Source organism: Bombina bombina, chromosome 3 (assembly GCF_027579735.1).
Source record: "Bombina bombina isolate aBomBom1 chromosome 3, aBomBom1.pri, whole genome shotgun sequence".
Lineage (NCBI taxonomy): Eukaryota > Metazoa > Chordata > Amphibia > Anura > Bombinatoridae > Bombina > Bombina bombina.
In genome coordinates, this window is record NC_069501.1 from 770,141,674 (window position 1) to 770,168,229 (window position 26,556).

General features: G+C 41.7%; 1 protein-coding gene across 4 annotated transcripts in view; it reads right to left on the reverse strand.

The window, feature by feature from the left end:
- TBC1D8 (TBC1 domain family member 8) overlaps nucleotides 1–26,556 on the reverse strand; it is a 554,164-nt gene that overhangs the window by 90,451 nt on the left and 437,157 nt on the right. For all 4 annotated transcript variants that reach the window (XM_053707644.1, XM_053707646.1, XM_053707643.1 and 1 more), the window contains 2 exons: nucleotides 19,908–20,025; nucleotides 11,517–11,802 (listed from right to left, as the gene is read on the reverse strand). In XM_053707644.1, coding sequence (XP_053563619.1) covers nucleotides 11,517–11,802; nucleotides 19,908–20,025 — 404 coding nt within the window. The remainder of the gene's footprint in view (nucleotides 1–11,516; nucleotides 11,803–19,907; nucleotides 20,026–26,556) is intronic.

Below are 26,556 nucleotides of genomic sequence, written 5' to 3' on the forward strand. Positions count from 1 at the left end.
TCTCCTGGTTAATGTTTTTGTTAGAAACAACTTTTGGAAGAAAACCAGGTTTAGTACGTAAAACCACCTTATCTGCATGGAACACCAGATAAGGAGGAGAACACTGCAGAGCAGATAATTCTGAAACTCTTCTAGCAGAAGAAATTGCAACCAAAAACAAAACTTTCCAAGATAATAACTTAATATCAACGGAATGTAAGGGTTCAAACGGAACCCCCTGAAGAACTGAAAGAACTAAGTTGAGACTCCAAGGAGGAGTCAAAGGTTTGTAAACAGGCTTGATTCTAACCAGAGCCTGAACAAAGGCTTGAACATCTGGCACAGCTGCCAGCTTTTTGTGAAGTAACACAGACAAGGCAGAAATCTGTCCCTTCAGGGAACTTGCAGATAATCCTTTTTCCAATCCTTCTTGAAGGAAGGATAGAATCTTAGGAATCTTAACCTTGTCCCAAGGGAATCCTTTAGATTCACACCAACAGATATATTTTTTCCAAATTTTGTGGTAAATCTTTCTAGTTACAGGCTTTCTGGCCTGAACAAGAGTATCGATAACAGAATCTGAGAACCCTCGCTTCGATAAGATCAAGCGTTCAATCTCCAAGCAGTCAGCTGGAGTGAGACCAGATTCGGATGTTCGAACAGACCTTGAACAAGAAGGTCTCGTCTCAAAGGTAGCTTCCATGGTGGAGCCGATGACATATTCACCAGATCTGCATACCAAGTCCTGCGTGGCCACGCAGGAGCTATCAAGATCACCGACGCCCTCTCCTGATTGATCCTGGCTACCAGCCTGGGGATGAGAGGAAACGGCGGGAATACATAAGCTAGTTTGAAGGTCCAAGGTGCTACTAGTGCATCCACTAGAGCCGCCTTGGGATCCCTGGATCTGGACCCGTAGCAAGGAACTTTGAAGTTCTGACGAGAGGCCATCAGATCCATGTCTGGAATGCCCCACAGTTGAGTGATTTGGACAAAGATTTCCGGATGGAGTTCCCACTCCCCCGGATGCAATGTCTGACGACTCAGAAAATCCGCTTCCCAATTTTCCACTCCTGGGATGTGGATTGCAGACAGGTGGCAGGAGTGAGACTCCGCCCATTGAATGATTTTGGTCACTTCTTCCATCGCCAGGGAACTCCTTGTTCCCCCCTGATGGTTGATGTACGCAACAGTTGTCATGTTGTCTGATTGAAACCGTATGAACTTGGCCCTCGCTAGCTGAGGCCAAGCCTTGAGAGCATTGAATATCGCTCTCAGTTCCAGAATATTTATCGGTAGAAGAGATTCTTCCCGAGACCAAAGACCCTGAGCTTTCAGGGATCCCCAGACCGCGCCCCAGCCCATCAGACTGGCGTCGGTCGTGACAATGACCCACTCTGGTCTGCGGAAGGTCATCCCTTGTGACAGGTTGTCCAGGGACAGCCACCAACGGGGTGAGTCTCTGGTCCTCTGATTTACTTGTATCCTCGGAGACAAGTCTGTATAGTCCCCATTCCACTGACTGAGCATGCACAGTTGTAATGGTCTTAGATGAATGCGCGCAAAAGGAACTATGTCCATAGCCGCTACCATCAAACCTATCACTTCCATGCACTGCGCTATGGAAGGAAGAGGAACGGAATGAAGTATCCGACAAGAGTCTAGAAGTCTTGTTTTTCTGGCCTCTGTCAGAAAAATCCTCATTTCTAAGGAGTCTATTATTGTTCCCAAGAAGGGAACCCTTGTCGATGGAGATAGAGAACTCTTTTCCACGTTCACTTTCCATCCGTGAGATCTGAGAAAGGCCAGGACGATGTCCGTGTGAGCCTTTGCTTGAGGAAGGGACGACGCTTGAATCAGAATGTCGTCCAAGTAAGGTACTACAGCAATGCCCCTTGGTCTTAGCACAGCTAGAAGGGACCCTAGTACCTTTGTGAAAATCCTTGGAGCAGTGGCTAATCCGAAAGGAAGCGCCACGAACTGGTAATGCTTGTCCAGGAATGCGAACCTTAGGAACCGATGATGTTCCTTGTGGCTAGGAATATGTAGATACGCATCCTTTAAATCCACCGTGGTCATGAATTGACCTTCCTGGATGGAAGGAAGAATTGTTCGAATGGTTTCCATCTAGAACGATGGAACCTTGAGAAACTTGTTTAAGATCTTGAGATCTAAGATTGGTCTGAACGTTCCCTCTTTTTTGGGAACTATGAACAGATTGGAGTAGAACCCCATCCCTTGTTCTCCTAATGGAACAGGATGAATCACTCCCATTGTTAACAGGTCTTCTACACAATGTAAGAATGCCTGTCTTTTTATGTGGTCTGAAGACAACTGAGACCTGTGGAACCTCCCCCTTGGGGGAAGCCCCTTGAATTCCAGAAGATAACCTTGGGAGACTATTTCTAGTGTCCAAGGATCCAGAACATCTCTTGCCCAAGCCTGAGCGAAGAGAGAGAGTCTGCCCCCCACCAGATCCGGTCCCGGATCGGGGGCCAACATTTCATTCTGTCTTGGTAGCAGTGGCAGGTTTCTTGGCCTGCTTTCCCTTGTTCCAGCCTTGCATTGGTCTCCAAGCTTGCTTGGCTTGAGAAGTATTACCCTCTTGCTTAGAGGACGTAGCACTTTGGGCTGGTCCGTTTCTACGAAAGGGACGAAAATTAGGTTTATTTTTGGCCTTGAAAGGCCGATCCTGAGGAAGGGCATGGCCCTTACCCCCAGTGATATCAGAGATAATCTCTTTCAAGTCAGGGCCAAACAGCGTTTTCCCCTTGAAAGGAATGTTAAGTAGCTTGTTCTTGGAAGACGCATCAGCTGACCAAGATTTCAACCAAAGCGCTCTGCGCGCCACAATAGCAAACCCAGAATTCTTAGCCGCTAACCTAGCCAATTGCAAAGTGGCGTCTAGGGTGAAAGAATTAGCCAATTTGAGAGCATTGATTCTGTCCATAATCTCCTCATAAGGAGGAGAATCACTATCGACCGCCTTTACCAGCTCATCGAACCAGAAACATGCGGCTGTAGCGACAGGGACAATGCATGAAATTGGTTGTAGAAGGTAACCCTGCTGAACAAACATCTTTTTAAGTAAACCTTCTAATTTTTTATCCATAGGATCTTTGAAAGCACAACTATCTTCTATAGGTATAGTGGTGCGTTTGTTTAAAGTGGAAACCGCTCCCTCGACCTTGGGGACTGTCTGCCATAAGTCCTTTCTGGGGTCGACCATAGGAAACAATTTTTTAAATATGGGGGGAGGGACGAAAGGAATACCGGGCCTTTCCCATTCTTTATTTACAATGTCCGCCACCCGCTTGGGTATAGGAAAAGCTTCTGGGAGCCCCGGGACCTCTAGGAACTTGTCCATTTTACATAGCTTCTCTGGGATGACCAAATTGTCACAATCATCCAGAGTGGATAATACCTCCTTAAGCAGAGCGCGGAGATGTTCCAACTTAAATTTAAACGTAATCACATCAGGTTCAGCTTGTTGAGAAATGTTCCCTGAATCTGTAATTTCTCCCTCAGACAAAACCTCCCTGGCCCCATCAGACTGGTTTAGGGGCCCTTCAGAACCATTATTATCAGCGTCGTCATGCTCTTCAGTATCTAAAACAGAGCAGTCGCGCTTACGCTGATAAGTGTGCATTTTGGCTAAAATGTTTTTGACAGAATTATCCATTACAGCCGTTAATTGTTGCATAGTAAGGAGTATTGGCGCGCTAGATGTACTAGGGGCCTCCTGAGTGGGCAAGACTCGTGTAGACGAAGGAGGGAATGATGCAGTACCATGCTTACTCCCCTCACTTGAGGAATCATCTTGGGCATCATTGTCATTGTCACATAAATCACATTTATTTAAATGAGAAGGAACTCTGGCTTCCCCACATTCAGAACACAGTCTATCTGGTAGTTCAGACATGTTAAACAGGCATAAACTTGATAACAAAGTACAAAAAAACGTTTTAAAATAAAACCGTTACTGTCACTTTAAATTTTAAACTGAACACACTTTATTACTGCAATTGCGAAAAAATATGAAGGAATTGTTCAAAATTCACCAAAATTTCACCACAGTGTCTTAAAGCCTTAAAAGTATTGCACACCAAATTTGGAAGCTTTAACCCTTAAAATAACGGAACCGGAGCCGTTTTTAACTTTAACCCCTTTACAGTCCCTGGTATCTGCTTTGCTGAGACCCAACCAAGCCCAAAGGGGAATACGATACCAAATGACGCCTTCAGAAAGTCTTTTCTATGTATCAGAGCTCCTCACACATGCGACTGCATGTCATGCCTCTCAAAAACAAGTGCGCAACACCGGCGCGAAAATGAGGCTCTGTCTATGATTTGGGAAAGCCCCTAAAGAATAAGGTGTCTAAAAAAGTGCCTGCCGATATAATCTTATCAAAATACCCAGATTAAATGATTCCTCAAGGCTAAATATGTGTTAATAATGAATCGATTTAGCCCAGAAAAAGTCTACAGTCTTAATAAGCCCTTGTGAAGCCCTTATTTACTATCTTAATAAACATGGCTTACCGGATCCCATAGGGAAAATGACAGCTTCCAGCATTACATCGTCTTGTTAGAATGTGTCATACCTCAAGCAGCAAGAGACTGCTCACTGTTCCCCCAACTGAAGTTAATTCCTCTCAACAGTCCTGTGTGGAACAGCCATGGATTTTAGTAACGGTTGCTAAAATCATTTTCCTCATACAAACAGAAATCTTCATCTCTTTTCTGTTTCTGAGTAAATAGTACATACCAGCACTATTTTAAAATAAACTCTTGATTGAATAATAAAAACTACAGTTAAACACTAAAAAACTCTAAGCCATCTCCGTGGAGATGTTGCCTGTACAACGGCAAAGAGAATGACTGGGGTAGGCGGAGCCTAGGAGGGATCATGTGACCAGCTTTGCTGGGCTCTTTGCCATTTCCTGTTGGGGAAGAGAATATCCCACAAGTAAGGATGACGCCGTGGACCGGACACACCTATGTTGGAGAAATTAAAGGACCAGTCAACACAGTAGATTTGCATAATCAACAAATGCAAGATAACAAGACAATGCAATAGCACTTAGTCTGAACTTCAAATGAGTAGTAGATTTTTTTTCTGGCAATTTTAAAAGTTATGTCTTTTTCCACTCCCCCTGTAACATGTGACAGCCATCAGCCAATCACAAATTCCTACACGTACCATGTGAAAGCCATTCACAAATGCATACACACTTATTCTTGCACATGCTCAGTAGGAGCTGGTGACTGAAAAAGTTTAAATATATAGAGACTGTGCACATTTAGTTAATGGAAGTAAATTGGAAAGTTGTTTAAAATGGCATGCTCTATCTGAATAATGAAAGTTTAATTTTGATTGAGCGTCCCTTTAACCTCAGAAATGTTCATTGTGGTTGTGGATACAATAATACAATAGGCAAAAACTGCTATTTCAAATGAGGGAAATAAAGGTGAAGGAACTATTTGTAAACAAGTTAATACACTCCAGTAGGAAAATAGATAATTGGGAACACATTTAAAGGGAGAAAATATTACAGTATATTGTCCCTTTGGACTGCGGGTATCTGTAGGATGCAAGCACATCAGCACTGTAATGTTGTGAAAGATAGATTTCAACATTTCAGCACCCATGACTAAAGGGAGGTGGTGGGGAATAACCTCAATACTGTGCTTATACAATGTTAGTTAGTGTTTAATGTCCCTTTAAGATGCATGCATTTTAGGGGTTAGTGTCTGGCTAGTTTCTTTCTTTTGGGACAGGAATTACAGTGTTAGTCTAAGATAAAACCAGGGTGGGTAAAAATCTATTGCCTAGATTACGAGTTTGGCGTTAGCCTTAAAAAGCAGCGTTGAGAGGTCCCAACGCTGCTTTTTTCCTAACACTGGTATTACGAGTCTGACAGGTAGAGGCTCACCGCTCACTTTTCTTCAGCGACTCGAGGCTACAGCAAATCCCCTTACGTCAATTGAGTATCCTATCTTTTTAATGGGATTTGCCTAACGCTGGTATTTACAAGTCTTGGAAGAAGTGAGCGGTAGACCCTCTCCTGTCAAGACTTCTACCGCATTTAAAAGTCAGTAGTTAAGAGTTTTATGGGCTAACGCCGGAACATAAAACTCTTAACAAAAGTGCTAAAAAGTACACGTTCCTTGCCTTGTTGCCTCCTTGGAAAGGAAAGCTTGAGTCAAAACGCTTATTATACCTGAGAGCTCAGTAATAGCTCTGAAAGATGTCAGTAAAGATAGAACTATTTTTCTAGAAATTTTTAACAGATTCACGCTATGTTTATTTTCTTTTCCTGAGGTCAATACTCATGGATACAACGTTTCCAGGTGGAAAGAAATTAAACACAAGGAATATATCAATTTTTTTATATAAATGTTGTTGTTTATTGTTTTGTGTATTGTAACAGATTGGTGACATAGTAACACATTTTTTGCACACTTTTATTAAATGAATATATGTTTCAAACTTTTAATTATTCATATAATTTTGGTGTCCAAGCTTTTTTTGCTTAACTCTACAACCAAAAAGGGAGAGAGAATATTCCAGCTGTGATACTAATGGAGACATTTATTGCACTGTGTTACTGTAAAACAAACAAACAGGATCTCCTCCCTATTTTCACTCTTTTCTTCAGCACACACTAGCTGTTTGAAAAGGAACACAGCTGTTTTAAAGACACCATGCTGAATCAAACACACATGGTACTGTGTATGACAAAACAGAAGGGCCAAATAAAACCTTTTAGTGAGTTACACCATCATCCTTGAATCTTTGTCAGTATTCTGACAACTATCCCTGTAGGGATAAATATTGAAATCTCTACAGAAGCATTTAAAAAGGGTATGACTACAATGAGATTAAAATATTCACTGAATAGAGAATAAAACACTAGACCAAATAAATGAAGTCAGAACCAAAAGATTAAGGGGTAGAAAGTTATAGCTGCTTGTTCCCTTTATTTTTGTAACCGGATTGATTCTTGTAAAAGATCCTCACTCTAAGATCTGGATTTGCACAGATCTTAGAGTGGGGATCTTTTACATGAATCAATACGGTTATCCGAAGGGCACGAGCCGCTGCTTACTTCCGCATTTGGATTCTTAAGAAGGATCCACATCCCTTCCACTAAGACAGGAGAACATTATTTTAATTACATTGAGTGTTCTTTCCAGGATCTTATTAGCAGGTGCACCACCCGGCTGATTTTACGGACCAGTCGCTTAAAATGTTAGCCAATATTACTCTAAAATTAGCTAATATTAAATATGTTAATTCATATTTTTATTGCACAAATTATCATTAAATACAGTCATGTTAAATTATGCAATTAAGTTGTGCTTTGGATAGGTGAAAATGATATAATAATGTCAACCGACTGGGAACATTTTCTGTGGACAACACGGACATTATATATAAATAAAAAACGAAATAGTAAAAGACAGACTAAAAAACATAATTTATGCTTACCTGATAAATTTCTCTCTCAGCCGAGGCAAAAGTATCAAATTTATAAAACTTTGAAAAAGTATGCAAAGAGGACCAAGTTGGAGCCTTGCAAATCTATTCCACAGAAGCTTCATTTTTAAATGCCCAGGAAGAAGAAACAGCCCTCGTGGAATGAGCAGTTATTCTCTCAGGACATTTCAGAGTACTAGCTCACAAACCCTTCTCCAGACCCTCCTGGAGAAAAGACAAAATCCTGGGAATCCTGATTGTACTCCAAGAGTAGCCTCTGGATTCACACCAAAACAGATATTTACGCCGTATCTTATATGCAGATCAGGCAACAAGGCCACGCGGGTGCTATGAAAATCACCGACTCCCTCTCCTGCTTGATCCGAACAATGACTCTTGGCAGGAGAGCGAACGGAGGAAATATGTATGCTAGACTGAAATTCCAAGGGCCTGCCAAAGCATCTATAAAGAAAGCCTGTGGATTCCTTGACCTTGAGCCGTACCTCAGAAGCTTGGCATTCTGCCGAGAAGCCATGAGATCCAGTTCTGGCTGCCCCAATTGAGGATTAAACTGGAAAATACTTCTGTATGGAGTTCCCACTCCCTCGGATGAAAGCTCTGTCGGCTCAGAAAAAACGCCTCCCAATTGTCCACTCCTGGGATGTGGATCGCAGAAAGACAACAGCTGTGAGACTCCACTGGATTATTCGGGCCACCTCTGTCATGGCCAAGGAACTCTGAGTTCCCCCCTGGTGGTTGATTTACGCCACCGAAGTTATGTTGTCCAACTGGAATCTGATAAACCGGGCTAAGGCTAATAGGAGATAGAGAAAAAGGAATACCAGGTCTCTCCCACTCCCGTGCAATAATCTCAGAAGCACGGTCTGGAACAGGAAATACCTCCACCGCAGAGGGAACATCAAAATACTTGTTCAGCTTACTTTACTAGACTTCTTAGGGTTAACAACCATAGTATCGGAGTCATCCAAGGTAGCCAAAACCTCCTTAAGTAACAAGCAGAGGTGTTCCAGCTTAAATCTGAAGGACACAACTTCAGCATCAGTAGAAGGAATTATACTGCCTGAATCCGAGATTTCACCCTCAGATGCACCCGAAGAATCATCATCCTCAGACTTCTGAGAGGAAATACTTTGATTAGCCACTTCAGGATCAGAAACCTTACTTACTGTTTCTTTAAATTTCCTTTTGCGTTTTCCCTGCAGCATGGGAGAAGCAGACAGCATCTCAGATACCGCAGAGGATACCTGGGGAGCAATATCTTGCAAAGTAACCCCAGATGGAGCATGAGAGGAAACGCAGGGCACTGCATGTGCAGATGAATAGGATTGGGACGCTTGAGGAGACAGCTGCGGCACATCTGAAACAGGAGGCTCCTGAACAGCATCCGCCTTAGCTAATGATGGTTCAGGGTCAAAAAGTATATTTTTATATTTCTATAAGCTAAAGTTCTTTCAATACATGAAGAACAAAAAGGTACTGGGGGTTTCACCTGGGCATCAAAACATAAGCTATAGGTAACATCCTGCACAGCCTCTTGATCCATAATACAAAAAAAGAAGCACATTTTTATTTATTTTTAACAAAGGATATAATACAGAACAAAAAAACGTTCTTAACCCTTTGAGTGCTAAGCACTTTCCCACCTGGGTGCTAAGGTTTTCTTAAAGGGTTTTATTATTAATATTTTTAAAAATATTATTTTTGTACTTTTTTTAAAATTTATTTCAGATCCCCAAGACTTACACCGTTGGAAAGGTTAGGTGATTACCTTTCCAATGGTGGGTCTTGGGGGTCTGTAGCTGCTTAGACTGAGATACAGGCTTCTAAGCAGCATGCACCCTGCCACTATATTTAACATTGTTAATGTTAAATAAAGTTGCGAGGTTACGTCATCACGTTTATTGCGTGTGACGTCACCACGCAAAACGGAAGCCCCGGCGATGCCTTTCATTATGCAGCACCGATCACCGGGGTAGGAGTGGGTGGGAGCCCTTAGATCTCCCTCAAGTTGGGAGAGTGCTAGTGACGGCTCTGAGACGTCATTAGCACCAGAGTGGGAAATTCTGTGACGGCTCAGAGCCGTCATTAGTACTCACTCAAGGGGTTAAATATATGTTCCTTTAAATTTACCAAATCAAGAAAACATACCACAGGCAACACTCTACACCTCAGCAGAATTACTGAGGTTCCCTACCTGTCCTGCAACCCGCAGCAAACAGAGGAAAAAAAGATTCAGTTTACAATCCAGATTCCAGAGAAGCAAAAACAGCAAGAAGCCTTCTAAACAGCAGAGCCATCTAAAAATATGCGCACCTCACTCTACAGGAAAAGAAGAAAAGCGCCAAAATAACTCTGACATCAAAGAAACAGAACCTCCCTAAAAGGGGCGGTCCTACAGCTGACATTTTTTTTTTTTTAAACAACTTTCTTGAAAACAGGCTTAAAAACAAGAATAAAACCCCCAATAAAAGTACATAATCCGTTAATAAAAACGGATCCTCACTGAGCCATTAATAAAATAAATAACTCCTCACACTAACAGTGCCTTCAAAAACTGCCATAAAAACCTGCACCCTGACAGGAATAATTAAAAACATCCCCCTGCAGAGTTTCAGCTGAATAAGTGCCAAATTTTTCCCTGCTTACATAGAAAAATAAAACTGGCACTTACCTTAATATTTATCTGTCCGGCAGTAGGACAGCTCATCTGGTTTGAGAGGATGCCATCAGTCACATGAACCTGTGGAAATACAGAAAGACTGAGTAAACGTATGCAGGCTATCGAAATAGGGCAGCAAAATGTTTCGTGAAAACGCAGTGAGGATTGTACCCCACAAGTTCCCAATTGCTTAAAAGCCACCACTGCCCTACTGAAGAGACTGACATGGGCTAAGGCTAGACCCTTTAGAAAGATGAGAGCAAACCTACTCTGCTTTTAAAATAAAAAAATCTTGATTGTAGATCAGACACCAAAACTTCACTTCCTCCTTGCACTGCAGGCAAAGAGAATGACTAGGAATTATGGGTAAGGGAAGTGACATATATAGCAGCTTTGCTGTAGTGCTCTTTGCCTCCTCCTGCTGGCCAGGAGTGATATTCTCACTAGTAATTGATGATTCCGTAGGCTCACCATATCTTAGGAAAGAAATGTCATATCATCAACAAAAAAAAAAAAGACAATAATAATATATAAAAAAATACTAGCCCAATCTCTAACTCTAGAGTATGGATTTACAGATTAAACATATGGTTTTGTAGAAATGTCTCAAGGGGTCTGCTGGAGAACAAGCAAACACTGCAGATGACACAAAAAACTTTGCAGAATAGTGAATGCAGCTGAGGTTCCTTATACAGATCCTCATAAAGGGATCTGCTGACAACTGAATGTACAGATATAGTAGAAGTACAATCCATTTAAACAAACACATATCAGGCCAACATCTGCTAAATTATCATGACTTTAAAAGAGTTTTTAAACCGTCAGTTTCATTGTTGTATTAAAAAAAAGCACTAAGCAGTTTTTCTTATACTTATTAGAGAGCACTGAAATAGTTATTATTCATCTATTTACATGGATTTTACCTTTAATTTATTTTTTACACATTTGTGCAGGGTCTTTTACTTCCGGTCACAGCACTACAAGGAGGAGGAGGCCTTTGCAGGAAGGTTTACCTTAGTCTGATGTCATAAAACTTCTAGGCTAACAAACAGACTAGATAACAGGGAGTCAGATTTGCTTAATAGAATTTTTTTTTTCCAGCTGCAGGGAGTCAAGTTCTCAAGCAGAAAGCCTGTCTGTCTGCAATCTCCACATGTAATGCAGCATTGTCACGGTGATATTTAATGTGAGTGTAAATGTTTGACTAGTGCTATACAGAATGAAAGCATTAAATTAACTGGACATTCATTCATCATTGTAAATTAATTTAATCATTTTCTTACATTACCCTTCTTCGGCCGCTCATCACAAATGTATTTTTTTTTCACACATTTGTTTACATACGTTAGTCAAAGCGCTTTCAAAAAATAAATACCTGCTCAGAATCATGAGAGCTTGCCCATCATCTCTGCTGTTACACAGCTCCACTGCTGTGGCATCAAGTACTGCCAGACCAATTTGAAATATGGCTTTGATGCCATCATAGAAGAAACAGTCCACAACATTCACAGCGCTCTGGAGGGGCATGATGCTAATAAAAAGAGTTAGAAACCAAGACAAGGATATGGAAGCCAGCGTGGATAAATCAGTGATATGTTCAGCCAGCTCAGGAAGCCTCTCTTTTATAAGTTCCTCAAATACTGATTGGTCAACTTGGGCTCCTGCAAGAAATAATATATATTCAAATGGCATCTTCATTATCTCATACTCATTGTAATAAATATCTAATAGAGAACAACATAATGCATTTATACATGAGAAACATCACTGCAAGTAATCAAATCACATTACTATGAAACTATTATGAGAATATCATTGAGTAATAAATACCTGCCACAGTACTAAAGAGGTCACCTGAATATATGTATATATATATTATATATATATATATATATATATATATATATATATATATATATATATATATATATATATATATATATATATATATATAGAGAGAGAGAGAGAGAAACAGCTCTTTAATTTTTTTACATATATTTTACTATATTGTTCACAGCCTTAGTGAGAGGTGAGAAAAGAATACAAAGTAAAGGTATCAAGCTATAATAAAAAAAAATCTGTAAAACAAATGTTCAGAACAGTTAGTTACTTTATTGGCTAGTGTATATCTGTCACTAACTCTAATAGTGTAACAGCCCTTTAACCACTTCACGCCATTAGGAAGTTCCATGCTGTCCTAACAGCACTGGGCTTTAACTTCCATAGGACGGCATGGAACGTCCTACCTTACAAGGTGTTCTGCAGCCTCCTCCTTTTAGGGAATAGAAAATGGGACTGGGGGTGTGTGCCTAGCATTGTAGGCAGTCCCCCATGATCCAATCCCATCCTTGAAATCACGTGATAGAATCAACATGAAGGGATTAAAGTTGCTTTATTCCATATATCCATTTGTTTGTACACTCTAGTGATTCTTTTATAACAGTCCTTAAATATTCAGATAAGAAAAAGATTGGTCATAGGTTTAACATGGTAGTTCCCATTACTTTATGAAAACTAAAACTTTACACATTTTTCTTCAATATTTAAAAAAATAATTTAAATACATCATTTCTTTCTTTAGAAAAAAACATGTGTCCTGCATATATATATATATATATATATATATACATATACACACACACACACACACACATACACACACGTGTCACACACACACACACACACATTTTGGAGTCCCTGTTTGCTAAACGTTAATACACATTAATATGTTGTTGGGTTTTTTTTTGGGTTGGGGGGAGTGTTAATAAATTTAATGTCTTTAACCAGACTCTTTATAAATGAGAATAGAAGAAACATTTAGTTGTATTTATTTAGGAATGAACATAAGTTAAAGTGCGGACGGACATGATACGATGTAGCGTATCATGTCCGCCACACATCGATAAATGCCGACAGCATACGCTGTTGGCATTTATCATTGCACCAGCAATTCCTATGAACTGCTGGTGCAATACCTGCCCCTGCAGATTTGCACGCTAGCAGGGGGTGTCAACCTGATTGTATTCGATCAAGTTGATTTCTGTCCGCCGCTTTAGAGCAGACAGACAGGTTATAGAGGAGCAGTCCGTACGGAGCTTGATAAATTGACCCAATAAAGTTTACAACTACTAATACTACATTACCTAAGATATGCAAAAAAAGCATTTCTCTATTTGTGCTATTGCGTAAACTTGTAACAAATTATTCCAGTATGTGAGTGGGAGGACTCTGCACAGAAGGTGTATAAAGTACTCAAAGAAGATTGCCATTAATAACATACCTTATACTTTGCAGCTGTTAAATAGGTGGTGGGATTGGAAATGTATATGTATAACATGGAAGTCTTGGTGCAGAGTTTAAGATCACTGACACAGTGCCCCCCTCCCCCTACTGCTACTTGTGCAGAGGGTCTGACCATGGTCAGACATATACACACAGAATGGAGGAGGGGCGTGACCTCATGCAAAACTTTCTGCCTTCTAGGAAGCTCACGCCCCACCACTGGGAATTGGAGTCCAGAACTGCAGAATCACAATACTGAGAGTGAAATACAAATTACAGAATGCTATATAACTCCAAGAATACAGTACTTCTTCCTCTAAAACAGAGCTACATTCAGGGGGATTATAAGGAAAAAATGGACATTCAATTGTCTTTTTTTTTCTTAAGTTTTTAATCCAGGTGGAAAGGAGAATCTGGGGGTTGCGCCCCCCCACCCCTTGTGGATGCCCATGGCAAAAATTTATCGTTATTAGCATAACCTTGACCTTTTTTAAAATAATGACACAAATAATTGTGAGAAAATAAATAAATAGTATTCTGTAAACAAAAACAGAATTTATGTTTACCTGATAAATTACTTTCTCCAACGGTGTGTCCGGTCCACGGCGTCATCCTTACTTGTGGGATATTCTCTTCCCCAACAGGAAATGGCAAAGAGCCCAGCAAAGCTGGTCACATGATCCCTCCTAGGCTCCGCCTACCCCAGTCATTCTCTTTGCCGTTGTACAGGCAACATCTCCACGGAGATGGCTTAGAGTTTTTTAGTGTTTAACTGTAGTTTTATTATTCAATCAAGAGTTTGTTATTTTGAAATAGTGCTGGTATGTACTATTTACTCAGAAACAGAAAAGAGATGAAGATTTCTGTTTGTATGAGGAAAATGATTTTAGCAACCGTCACTAAAATCCATGGCTGTTCCACACAGGACTGTTGAGAGCAATTAACTTCAGTTGGGGGAACAGTGAGCAGTCTCTTGCTGCTTGAGGTATGACACATTCTAACAAGACGATGTAATGCTGGAAGCTGTCATTTTCCCTCTGGGATCCGGTAAGCCATGTTTATTACGATTGTAAATAAGGGCTTCAAAAAGGGCTTATTAAGACTGTAGACTTTTTTTGGGCTAAATCGATTGATTATTAACACATATTTAGCCTTGAGGAATCATTTTATCTGGGTATTTTGATATAATAATATCGGCAGGCACTGTTTTAGACACCTTATTCTTTAGGGGCTTTCCCAAAGCATAGGCAGAGTCTCATTTTCGCGCCGGTGTTGCGCACTTGTTTTTGAGAGGCATGGCATGCAGTCGCATGTGAGAGGAGCTCTGATACTTAGAAAAGACTTTCTGAAGGCGTCATTTGGTATCGTATTCCCCTTGGGGCTTGGTTGGGTTCAGCAAAGCAGATACCAGGGACTGTAAAGGGGTTAATGTTCAAAACGGCTCCGGTTCCGTTATTTTAAGGGTTAAAGCTTCCAAATTTGGTGTGCAATACTTTTAAGGCTTTAAGACACTGTGGTGAAAATTTAGTAAATTTTGAACAATTCCTTCATGTTTTTTCGCATTTGCAGTAATAAAGTGTGTTCAGTTTAAAATTTAAAGTGACAGTAACGGTTTTATTTTAAAACGTTTTTTGTACTTGTTATCAAGTTTATGCCTGTTTAACATGTCTGAACTACCAGATAGACTGTGTTCTGAATGTGGGGAAGCCAGAATTCCTATTCATTTAAATAAATGTGATTTATGTGACAATGACAATGATGCCCAAGATGATTCCTCAAGTGAGGGGAGTAAGCATGGTACTGCATCATTCCCTCCTTCGTCTACACGAGTCTTGCCCACTCAGGAGGCCCCTAGTACATCTAGCGCGCCAATACTCCTTACTATGCAACAATTAACGGCTGTAATGGATAATTCTGTCAAAAACATTTTAGCCAAAATGAACACTTATCAGCGTAAGCGCGACTGCTCTGTTTTAGATACTGAAGAGCATGACGACGCTGATATTAATATTTCTGAAGGGCCCCTAACTCAGTCTGATGGGGCCAGGGAGGTTTTGTCTGAGGGAGAAATTACTGATTCAGGGAACATTTCTCAACAAGCTGAACCTGATGTGATTGCATTTAAATTTAAGTTGGAACATCTCCGCATTCTGCTTAAGGAGGTATTATCCACTCTGGATGATTGTGACAAGTTGGTCATCCCAGAGAAACTATGTAAAATGGACAAGTTCCTAGAGGTGCCGGGGCTCCCAGAAGCTTTTCCTATACCCAAGCGGGTGGCGGACATTGTTAATAAAGAATGGGAAAGGCCCGGTATTCCTTTCGTCCCTCCCCCCATATTTAAAAAATTGTTTCCTATGGTCGACCCCAGAAAGGACTTATGGCAGACAGTCCCCAAGGTCGAGGGAGCGGTTTCCACTTTAAACAAACGCACCACTATACCCATAGAGGATAGTTGTGCTTTCAAAGATCCTATGGATAAAAAATTAGAAGGTTTGCTTAAAAAGATGTTTGTTCAGCAGGGTTACCTTCTACAACCAATTTCATGCATTGTCCCTGTCGCTACAGCCGCATGTTTCTGGTTCGATGAGCTGATAAAGGCGGTCGACAGTGATTCTCCTCCTTATGAGGAGATTAGGGACAGAATCAATGCTCTCAAATTGGCTAATTCTTTCACCCTAGACGCCACTTTGCAATTGGCTAGGTTAGCGGCTAAGAATTCTGGGTTTGCTATTGTGGCACGCAGAGCGCTTTGGTTGAAATCTTGGTCGGCTGATGCGTCTTCCAAGAACAAGCTACTTAAGGGGGAAACGCTGTTTGGCCCTGACTTGAAAGAGATTATCTCGGATATCACTGGGGGTAAGGGCCACGCCCTTCCTCAGGATCGGCCTTTCAAGGCAAAAAATAAACCTAATTTTCGTCCCTTTCGTAGAAATGGACCAGCCCAAAGTGCTACGTCCTCTAAGCAAGAGGGTAATACTTCTCAAGCCAAGCCAGCTTGGAGACCAATGCAAGGCTGGAACAAGGGAAAGCAGGCCAAGAAACCTGCCACTGCTACCAAGACAGCATGAAATGTTGGCCCCCGATCCGGGACCGGATCTGGTGGGGGGCAGACTCTCTCTCTTCGCTCAGGCTTGGGCAAGAGATGTTCTGGATCCTTGGGCGCTAGAAATAGTCTCCCAAGGTTATCTTCTGGAATTCAAGGGGCTTCCCCCAAGGGGGAGGTTCCACAGGTCTCAGTTGTCTTCAGACCACATAAAAAGACAGGCATTCTTACATTGTGTAGAAGACCTGTTAAAAATGGGAGTAATTCATCCCGTTCCATTAAGAGAACAAGGGATGGGGTTCTACTCCAATCTGTTTATAGTTCCCAAAAAAGAGGGAACGTTCAGACCAATCTTAGATCTCAAGATCTTAAACAAGTTTCTCAAGGTTCCATCGTTCAAGATGGAAACCATTCAAACTATTCTTCCTTCCATCCAGGAAGGTCAATTCATGACCACGGTGGATTTAAAGGATGCGTATCTACATATTCCTATCCACAAGGAACATTATCGGTTCCTGAGGTTCGCATTCCTGGACAAACATTACCAGTTCGTGGCGCTTCCTTTCGGATTAGCCACTGCTCCAAGGATTTTCACAAAGGTACTAGGGTCCCTTCTAGCTGTGCTAAGACCAAGGGGCATTGCTGTAGTACCTTACTTGGACGACATTTTGATTCAAGCGTCGTCCCTTCCTCAAGCAAAGGCTCACACGGACATTGTCCTGGCCTTTCTCAGATCTCACGGATGGAAAGTGAACGTGGAAAGGAGTTCTCTATCTCCGTCAACAAGGGTTCCCTTCTTGGGAACAATAATAGACTCCTTAGAAATGAGGATTTTTCTGACAGAGGCCAGAAAAACAAAACTTCTAGACTCTTGTCGGATACTCCATTCCGTTCCTCTTCCTTCCATAGCTCAGTGCATGGAAGTGATCGGTTTGATGGTAGCGGCAATGGACATAGTTCCTTTTGCACGCATTCATCTAAGACCATTACAACTGTGCATGCTCAGTCAGTGGAATGGGGACTATACAGACTTGTCTCCGAAGATACAAGTAAATCAGAGGACCAGAGACTCACTCCGTTGGTGGCTGTCCCTGGACAACCTGTCACGAGGGATGACATTCCGCAGACCAGAGTGGGTCATTGTCACGACCGACGCCAGTCTGATGGGCTGGGGCGCGGTCTGGGGATCCCTGAAAGCTCAGGGTCTTTGGTCTCGGGAAGAATCTCTTCTACCGATAAATATTCTGGAACTGAGAGCGATATTCAATGCTCTCAAGGCTTGGCCTCAGCTAGCGAGGGCCAAGTTCATACGGTTTCAATCAGACAACATGACAACTGTTGCGTACATCAACCATCAGGGGGGAACAAGGAGTTCCCTGGCGATGGAAGAAGTGACCAAAATCATTCTATGGGCGGAGTCTCACTCCTGCCACCTGTCTGCTATCCACATCCCAGGAGTGGAAAATTGGGAAGCGGATTTTCTGAGTCGTCAGACATTGCATCCGGGGGAGTGGGAACTCCATCCGGAAATCTTTGCCCAAGTCACTCAGCTGTGGGGCATTCCAGACATGGATCTGATGGCCTCTCGTCAGAACTTCAAAGTTCCTTGCTACGGGTCCAGATCCAGGGATCCCAAGGCGTCTCTAGTGGATGCACTAGTAGCACCTTGGACCTTCAAACTAGCTTATGTGTTCCCGCCGTTTCCTCTCATCCCCAGGCTGGTAGCCAGGATCAATCAGGAGAGGGCGTCGGTGATCTTGATAGCTCCTGCGTGGCCACGCAGGACTTGGTACGCAGATCTGGTAAATATGTCATCGGCTCCTCCTTGGAAGCTACCTTTGAGACGAGACCTTCTTGTTCAGGGTCCGTTCGAACATCCGAATCTGGTTTCACTCCAGCTGACTGCTTGGAGATTGAACGCTTGATCTTATCGAAGCGAGGATTCTCAGATTCTGTTATCGATACTCTTGTTCAGGCTAGAAAGCCTGTGACTAGAAAGATTTACCACAAAATTTGGAAAAAATATATCTGTTGGTGTGAATCTAAAGGATTCCCTTGGGACAAGGTTAAGATTCCTAGGATTCTATCCTTCCTTCAAGAAGGATTAGAAAAAGGATTATCTGCAAGTTCCCTGAAGGGACAGATTTCTGCCTTGTCTGTGTTACTTCACAAAAAGCTGGCCGCTGTGCCAGATGTTCAAGCCTTTGTTCAGGCTCTGGTTAGAATTAAGCCTGTTTACAAACCTTTGACTCCTCCTTGGAGTCTCAATTTAGTTCTTTCAGTTCTTCAGGGGGTTCCGTTTGAACCCTTGCATTCCGTTGATTTTAAGTTATTATCTTGGAAAGTTTTGTTTTTAGTTGCAATTTCTTCTGCTAGAAGAGTTTCAGAATTATCTCCTCTGCAGTGTTCTCCTCCTTATCTGGTGTTCCATGCAGATAAGGTGGTTTTACGTACTAAACCTGGTTTTCTTCCAAAAGTTGTTTCTAACAAAAACATTAACCAGGAGATTATCGTACCTTCTCTGTGTCCGAAACCAGTTTCAAAGAAGGAACGTTTGTTGCACAATTTGGATGTTGTTCGCGCTCTAAAATTCTATTTAGATGCTACAAAGGATTTTAGACAAACATCTTCCTTGTTTGTTGTTTATTCCGGTAAAAGGAGAGGTCAAAAAGCAACTTCTACCTCTCTTTCTTTTTGGATTAAAAGCATCATCAGATTGGCTTACGAGACTGCCGGACGGCAGCCTCCCGAAAGAATCACAGCTCATTCCACTAGGGGTGGCTTCCACATGGGCCTTCAAGAACGAGGCTTCTGTTGATCAGATATGTAGGGCAGCGACTTGGTCTTCACTGCACACTTTTACCAAATTTTACAAGTTTGATACTTTTGCTTCTTCTGAGGCTATTTTTGGGAGAAAGGTTTTGCAAGCCGTGGTGCCTTCCATTTAGGTGACCTGATTTGCTCCCTCCCTTCATCCGTGTCCTAAAGCTTTGGTATTGGTTCCCACAAGTAAGGATGACGCCGTGGACCGGACACACCTATGTTGGAGAAAACAGAATTTATGTTTACCTGATAAATTACTTTCTCCAACGGTGTGTCCGGTCCACGGCCCGCCCTGGTTTTTTTAATCAGGTCTGATAATTTATTTTCTTTAACTACAGTCACCACGGTACCATATGGTTTCTCCTATGCAAATATTCCTCCTTAACGTCGGTCGAATGACTGGGGTAGGCGGAGCCTAGGAGGGATCATGTGACCAGCTTTGCTGGGCTCTTTGCCATTTCCTGTTGGGGAAGAGAATATCCCACAAGTAAGGATGACGCCGTGGACCGGACACACCTATGTTGGAGAAATTTACACTTTTGTTTTTTTGTATCCATCAAAAGGGGGGAAGAAAGCAATAACATAATGAAAGTGATATGGATGTTGGAAACTCACCTATGACCCGGTGATTAAAGTAATCTGGAAGCATCCTTTCACACACTGATACCAGTAGCCAAAATGCCTCCTCCTCTTTGGCATACAGCAGTAAAACCGAAGTTAAAATGTTCATGGACTACAATAAAAAAAATGGGGAAAAAAAAGCATTTAAAATGCTTAACACACAAAATACAAACTTTATATTACGCTGCTTGTATTACTAAAAATGGTTAGAAGGTATGTGTTTAAGGTAACTGTATAACCCCTTTGTTACCAGGAATTTCGGAGAAAAACATGCCCAAGATATCAAAACATTTTTGCTATCACTCCATTTAAAGAGAAATAGAGCCTTCTATTTTTTATTTACCTATCAAAACTAAATATATATATTTTTTTTAGTAGACAACCCAAGGTGTTGATCTAGGTCCATTTTGCTATATTTCATGTCCCTGGTTCGCCTCCAAATGTGATCATATTAAAAAGATTGTTAATAATTTCAGAGAGAATCCCAAAATTTGTGAAAAAGTTAACACAAAACTACTGCACTCATAAGACAAATGGTTGTAATAGGCTCTCTGGGATCCCTCTTCAGAAACAGCAGGCATTCATTGCTTTGCCATTTCTTTTTGGTAATTAGAAGATTGCTAATTGATGTGAAGGGGTTAAATTAGTAAACTGGCATGGGTAATAGTATTCTACTGTAAGGATTGCCCTGGCCACCTCCCTAAACCCTTCCAAAGCTCTCTACCTCTCACACCCTCACTCTTCACCACCATCTTAGGTACTGGCAGACAGTCTGCCAGTATTAAGTTTTTTTTTTTATAAATACATTTTCTTTATTTTCTGCAGTGTAGGAAGCCCTCTTACACTCCCATCTCCCTGATCCCTCCCAAACAGCCATCTAACCCTCCCATTTCCCAAAGATGTCTGCCATCTAAGGTACTGACAGCTGTCTGCCAGTACAAAGTTAATATTTTTTTACTTTTAATGATTTTCTGTAATGTAGGTGTCTCCCCCCTCCCCCACGATCATTATAGCCTGATTCCCATTTTTCTGTAGTGTAGCATCCTTAAATCTCCCAAGCTTTATTTTCTGAAAGTAGGGTCCCGCTCCTCCCATCTCCCATCCCCCCTCCACTGCTGTGCCACCGCCTCCCTTCATCCTTCCCACAGCTCCCACCGGCACCAACTGAGATCAACGTTACAGGCAGTGACACAGATCTAGCAATTTGTCTTCATATGGAAAATGGACCACCAATTGTGCTTTGTTACCATAAGAAGATAGAATGGACATAGATCTAGGTTATGCAGTACAATGGGTTATTTACCGCATGACGTAGATCTACGTCAAATTGGCTCAAGGAATGTGCTGTCAACTTTGAAAAGAAAACAATTTAAAGGAACATTAAACTCAACATTTAATCTCCCCATAAAATATTTAAAGGGACAACACATCAAACTGCTGAGTACAACCTCAGTAGGATGGTTACTACTTACCATGCTAGTGTTTTTACTCCTGTACCTGCAGCTCTCTTTAAAACCGTTCTCTTATTTTAACCAGTCACAGAAGCTAGTTGGAAAAACTCTGCATTTTATACACGGTATCACCATTTTGGTATGTACGTGTTATTGGTGCATCCTGTGACAAGAGCAGTGAGCTTTCACAAATCAGTGATGTTACTGGCTGTTGCACTTTGAAAAAACTAAGAAGCATCATAATGGCACACTACCAGGGAGAGTGATATACAAATGGAAGTGGGCGATAGAAAAAATAAAACTTAACTTTTAATATATCAAATAAAACTAAACATAGGACAAGTTAGAAAGTAAAAAAAACACATATACACATAAACTGCCCCCCTGTGAGAAATGACCATCAAGTACTACAATAAAAGATCAATAGATAAAGTATACTAGATCAGTACAAATGGGGGGTGACTATCCCCACTGACCAGTGTACTGAGAGTACAAAATATCCCTATCACTGACCAAGAATGCCAATAAGGCGTTTCTACAGCTTTCACAGTACCCCTGGTCAATTATGTAATAAGGCTTGGTGTCCCTGTGCTGCATCTACTAAAAAAAAGGTAGTATATGATAGTACCATAATAGAGTTCAAATAATACCAGTTAATTCAACAAATAAAGTGTCACACAGTGGAGCAGTGTGAACGCCTGAAGCGCGTTTCGCCACTGCTATGTCAAAGGTACTGTGAAAGCTGTAGCAAGGCCTTTTTGGCATTCTCGGTCAGTGATAGGGATCTTTTGTACTGACAGTACACTGTTCTATGGGGAAAGTCACCCCCCATTTGTACTGATCTAGTATACGTTATCTATTGATCTTTTATTGTTGTACTTGATGGTACTTTTCTCCCAGAGGGGCAGTTTATGTGTATTGTTTCTCCATTGTACTTTTATCTTTGTACCCATGCGCAGCGCTGCGGAATCTGTTGGCGCTTTATAAATAAAGAATAATAATAATAATAATATGTGTTTTTTAACTTGTCCTATGTTTAGTTTTATTTGATATATAGTTAAGTTTTATTTTTTCTATCACCCACTTCCATGACTCTGATTGGTATATCACTATCCCTGGTAGATAGTGTGCCATTATGATGCTTCTTTTCTTTTTCTACTTGTTATGATAATCTATTATTGCCATTAGGCACTGCCCCTTTTAGTACGTAGGTCTACTTTTGAGGCGATTAGGATTAGTTTCTTACCCCATTCCCTTAAAATCTAGGGGTTTCAATATTGTCTAAACTTTGGATTATCTCACTCAATACAAAGAAGATGCTTTACACATTTCCAGTTTTTTTTGTTTGTTTAGTTTTTTAACAAGCTTAACAAGCTTAAAAGTTACATATCAAATATAAAAAAGCCCTTAGAAATAATATAGAGAAAGCAGTCACTGTAAAAAGGTACAGTCCCTGCTCTGTATTGTGCATTCTAAGCTTAAAGGGACAGTCCACACTAAAATTGTTATTGTTTAAAAAGATAGACAACACCTTTACTACACATTCCCCAGCTTTGCACAAACAACATTGTTATATTAATACACTTTATAACATTTAAACCTCTAAATGTCTGCCTGATTCTAAGCCACTAAAGACAGCCTCTTATCACATGCTCTTTTATTAGCTTTTCACAACAGGAGACTGCTAGCTCATGTGGGCCATATAGATAACATTGTGCTGATGCTTGGTGAGTTATTTAAGAGTTAGCAAAACACTGCACTAATTGCTAAAATGCAAGTCAATAGATAATAAATAAAAAGCCATGTGATCAGGGGGCTGTCAGAAGATGCGTAGATACAAGGTAATTACAGAGGTAAAAAGTGTATTAATGTAACAGTGTTGGCTGTGCAAAACTGGGGAATGGGTAATAAAGGGATTATCTATCTTTTTAAACAATAAAAAATCTATTGTAGACTGTCCCTTTAAGTGCACAGTAAGTAGTGCTAGTCAAGATGACAAAAAACAGAATTTATGTTTACCTGATAAATTACTTTCTCCAACGGTGTGTCCGGTCCACGGCGTCATCCTTACTTGTGGGATATTCTCTTCCCCAACAGGAAATGGCAAAGAGCCCAGCAAAGCTGGTCACATGATCCCTCCTAGGCTCCGCCTACCCCAGTCATTCGACCGACGTTAAGGAGGAATATTTGCATAGGAGAAACCATATGAAACCGTGGTGACTGTAGTTAAAGAAAATAAATTATCAGACCTGATTAAAAAACCAGGGCGGGCCGTGGACCGGACACACCGTTGGAGAAAGTAATTTATCAGGTAAACATAAATTCTGTTTTCTCCAACATAGGTGTGTCCGGTCCACGGCGTCATCCTTACTTGTGGGAACCAATACCAAAGCTTTAGGACACGGATGATGGGAGGGAGCAAATCAGGTCACCTAGATGGAAGGCACCACGGCTTGCAAAACCTTTCTCCCAAAAATAGCCTCAGAAGAAGCAAAAGTATCAAACTTGTAAAATTTGGTAAAAGTGTGCAGTGAAGACCAAGTCGCTGCCCTACATATCTGATCAACAGAAGCCTCGTTCTTGAAGGCCCATGTGGAAGCCACAGCCCTAGTGGAATGAGCTGTGATTCTTTCGGGAGGCTGCCGTCCGGCAGTCTCGTAAGCCAATCTGATGATGCTTTTAATCCAAAAAGAGAGAGAGGTAGAAGTTGCTTTTTGACCTCTCCTTTTACCGGAATAAACAACAAACAAGGAAGATGTTTGTCTAAAATCCTTTGTAGCATCTAAATAGAATTTTAGAGCGCGAACAACATCCAAATTGTGCAACAAACGTTCCTTCTTCGAAACTGGTTTCGGACACAGAGAAGGTACGATAATCTCCTGGTTAATGTTTTTGTTAGAAACAACTTTTGGAAGAAAACCAGGTTTAGTATGTAAAACCACCTTATCTGCATGGAACACCAGATAAGGAGGAGAACACTGCAGAGCAGATAATTCTGAAACTCTTCTAGCAGAAGAAATTGCAACCAAAAACAAAACTTTCCAAGATAATAACTTAATATCAACGGAATGTAAGGGTTCAAACGGAACCCCCTGAAGAACTGAAAGAACTAAGTTGAGACTCCAAGGAGGAGTCAAAGGTTTGTAAACAGGCTTGATTCTAACCAGAGCCTGAACAAAGGCTTGAACATCTGGCACAGCTGCCAGCTTTTTGTGAAGTAACACAGACAAGGCAGAAATCTGTCCCTTCAGGGAACTTGCAGATAATCCTTTTTCCAATCCCTCTTGAAGGAAGGATAGAATCTTAGGAATCTTAACCTTGTCCCAAGGGAATCCTTTAGATTCACACCAACAGATATATTTTTTCCAAATTTTGTGGTAAATCTTTCTAGTTACAGGCTTTCTGGCCTGAACAAGAGTATCGATAACAGAATCTGAGAACCCTCGCTTCGATAAGATCAAGCGTTCAATCTCCAAGCAGTCAGCTGGAGTGAGACCAGATTCGGATGTTCGAACGGACCTTGAACAAGAAGGTCTCGTCTCAAAGGTAGCTTCCATGGTGGAGCCGATGACATATTCACCAGATCTGCATACCAAGTCCTGCGTGGCCACGCAGGAGCTATCAAGATCACCGACGCCCTTTCCTGATTGATCCTGGCTACCAGCCTGGGGATGAGAGGAAACGGCGGGAATACATAAGCTAGTTTGAAGGTCCAAGGTGCTACTAGTGCATCCACTAGAGCCGCCTTGGGATCCCTGGATCTGGACCCGTAGCAAGGAACTTTGAAGTTCTGACGAGAGGCCATCAGATCCATGTCTGGAATGCCCCACAGTTGAGTGACTTGGGCAAAGATTTCCGGATGGAGTTCCCACTCCCCCGGATGCAATGTCTGACGACTCAGACTCCGCTTCCCAATTTTCCACTCCTGGGATGTGGATAGCAGACAGGTGGCAGGAGTGAGACTCCGCCCATAGAATGATTTTGGTCACTTCTTCCATCGCCAGGGAACTCCTTGTTCCCCCCTGATGGTTGATGTACGCAACAGTTGTCATGTTGTCTGATTGAAACCGTATGAACTTGGCCCTCGCTAGCTGAGGCCAAGCCTTGAGAGCATTGAATATCGCTCTCAGTTCCAGAATATTTATCGGTAGAAGAGATTCTTCCCGAGACCAAAGACCCTGAGCTTTCAGGGATCCCCAGACCGCGCCCCAGCCCATCAGACTGGCGTCGGTCGTGACAATGACCCACTCTGGTCTGCGGAAGGTCATCCCTTGTGACAGGTTGTCCAGGGACAGCCACCAACGGAGTGAGTCTCTGGTCCTCTGATTTACTTGTATCCTCGGAGACAAGTTTGTATAGTCCCCATTCCACTGACTGAGCATGCACAGTTGTAATGGTCTTAGATGAATGCGCGCAAAAGGAACTATGTCCATTGCCGCTACCATCAAACCTATCACTTCCATGCACTGCGCTATGGAAGGAAGAGGAACGGAATGAAGTATCCGACAAGAGTCTAGAAGTTTTGTTTTTCTGGCCTCTGTCAGAAAAATCCTCATTTCTAAGGAGTCTATTATTGTCCCCAAGAAGGGAACCCTTGTTGACGGAGATAGAGAACTCTTTTCCACGTTCACTTTCCATCCGTGAGATCTGAGAAAGGCCAGGACAATGTCCGTGTGAGCCTTTGCTTGAGGAAGGGACGACGCTTGAATCAGAATGTCGTCCAAGTAAGGTACTACAGCAATGCCCCTTGGTCTTAGCACAGCTAGAAGGGACCCTAGTACCTTTGTGAAAATCCTTGGAGCAGTGGCTAATCCGAAAGGAAGCGCCACGAACTGGTAATGCTTGTCCAGGAATGCGAACCTTAGGAACCGATGATGTTCCTTGTGGATAGGAATATGTAGATACGCATCCTTTAAATCCACCGTGGTCATGAATTGACCTTCCTGGATGGAAGGAAGAATTGTTCGAATGGTTTCCATTTTGAACGATGGAACCTTGAGAAACTTGTTTAAGATCTTGAGATCTAAGATTGGTCTGAACGTTCCCTCTTTTTTGGGAACTATGAACAGATTGGAGTAGAACCCCATCCCTTGTTCTCCTAATGGAACAGGATGAATCACTCCCATTTTTAACAGGTCTTCTACACAACGTAAGAATGCCTGTCTTTTTATGTGGTCTGAAGACAACTGAGA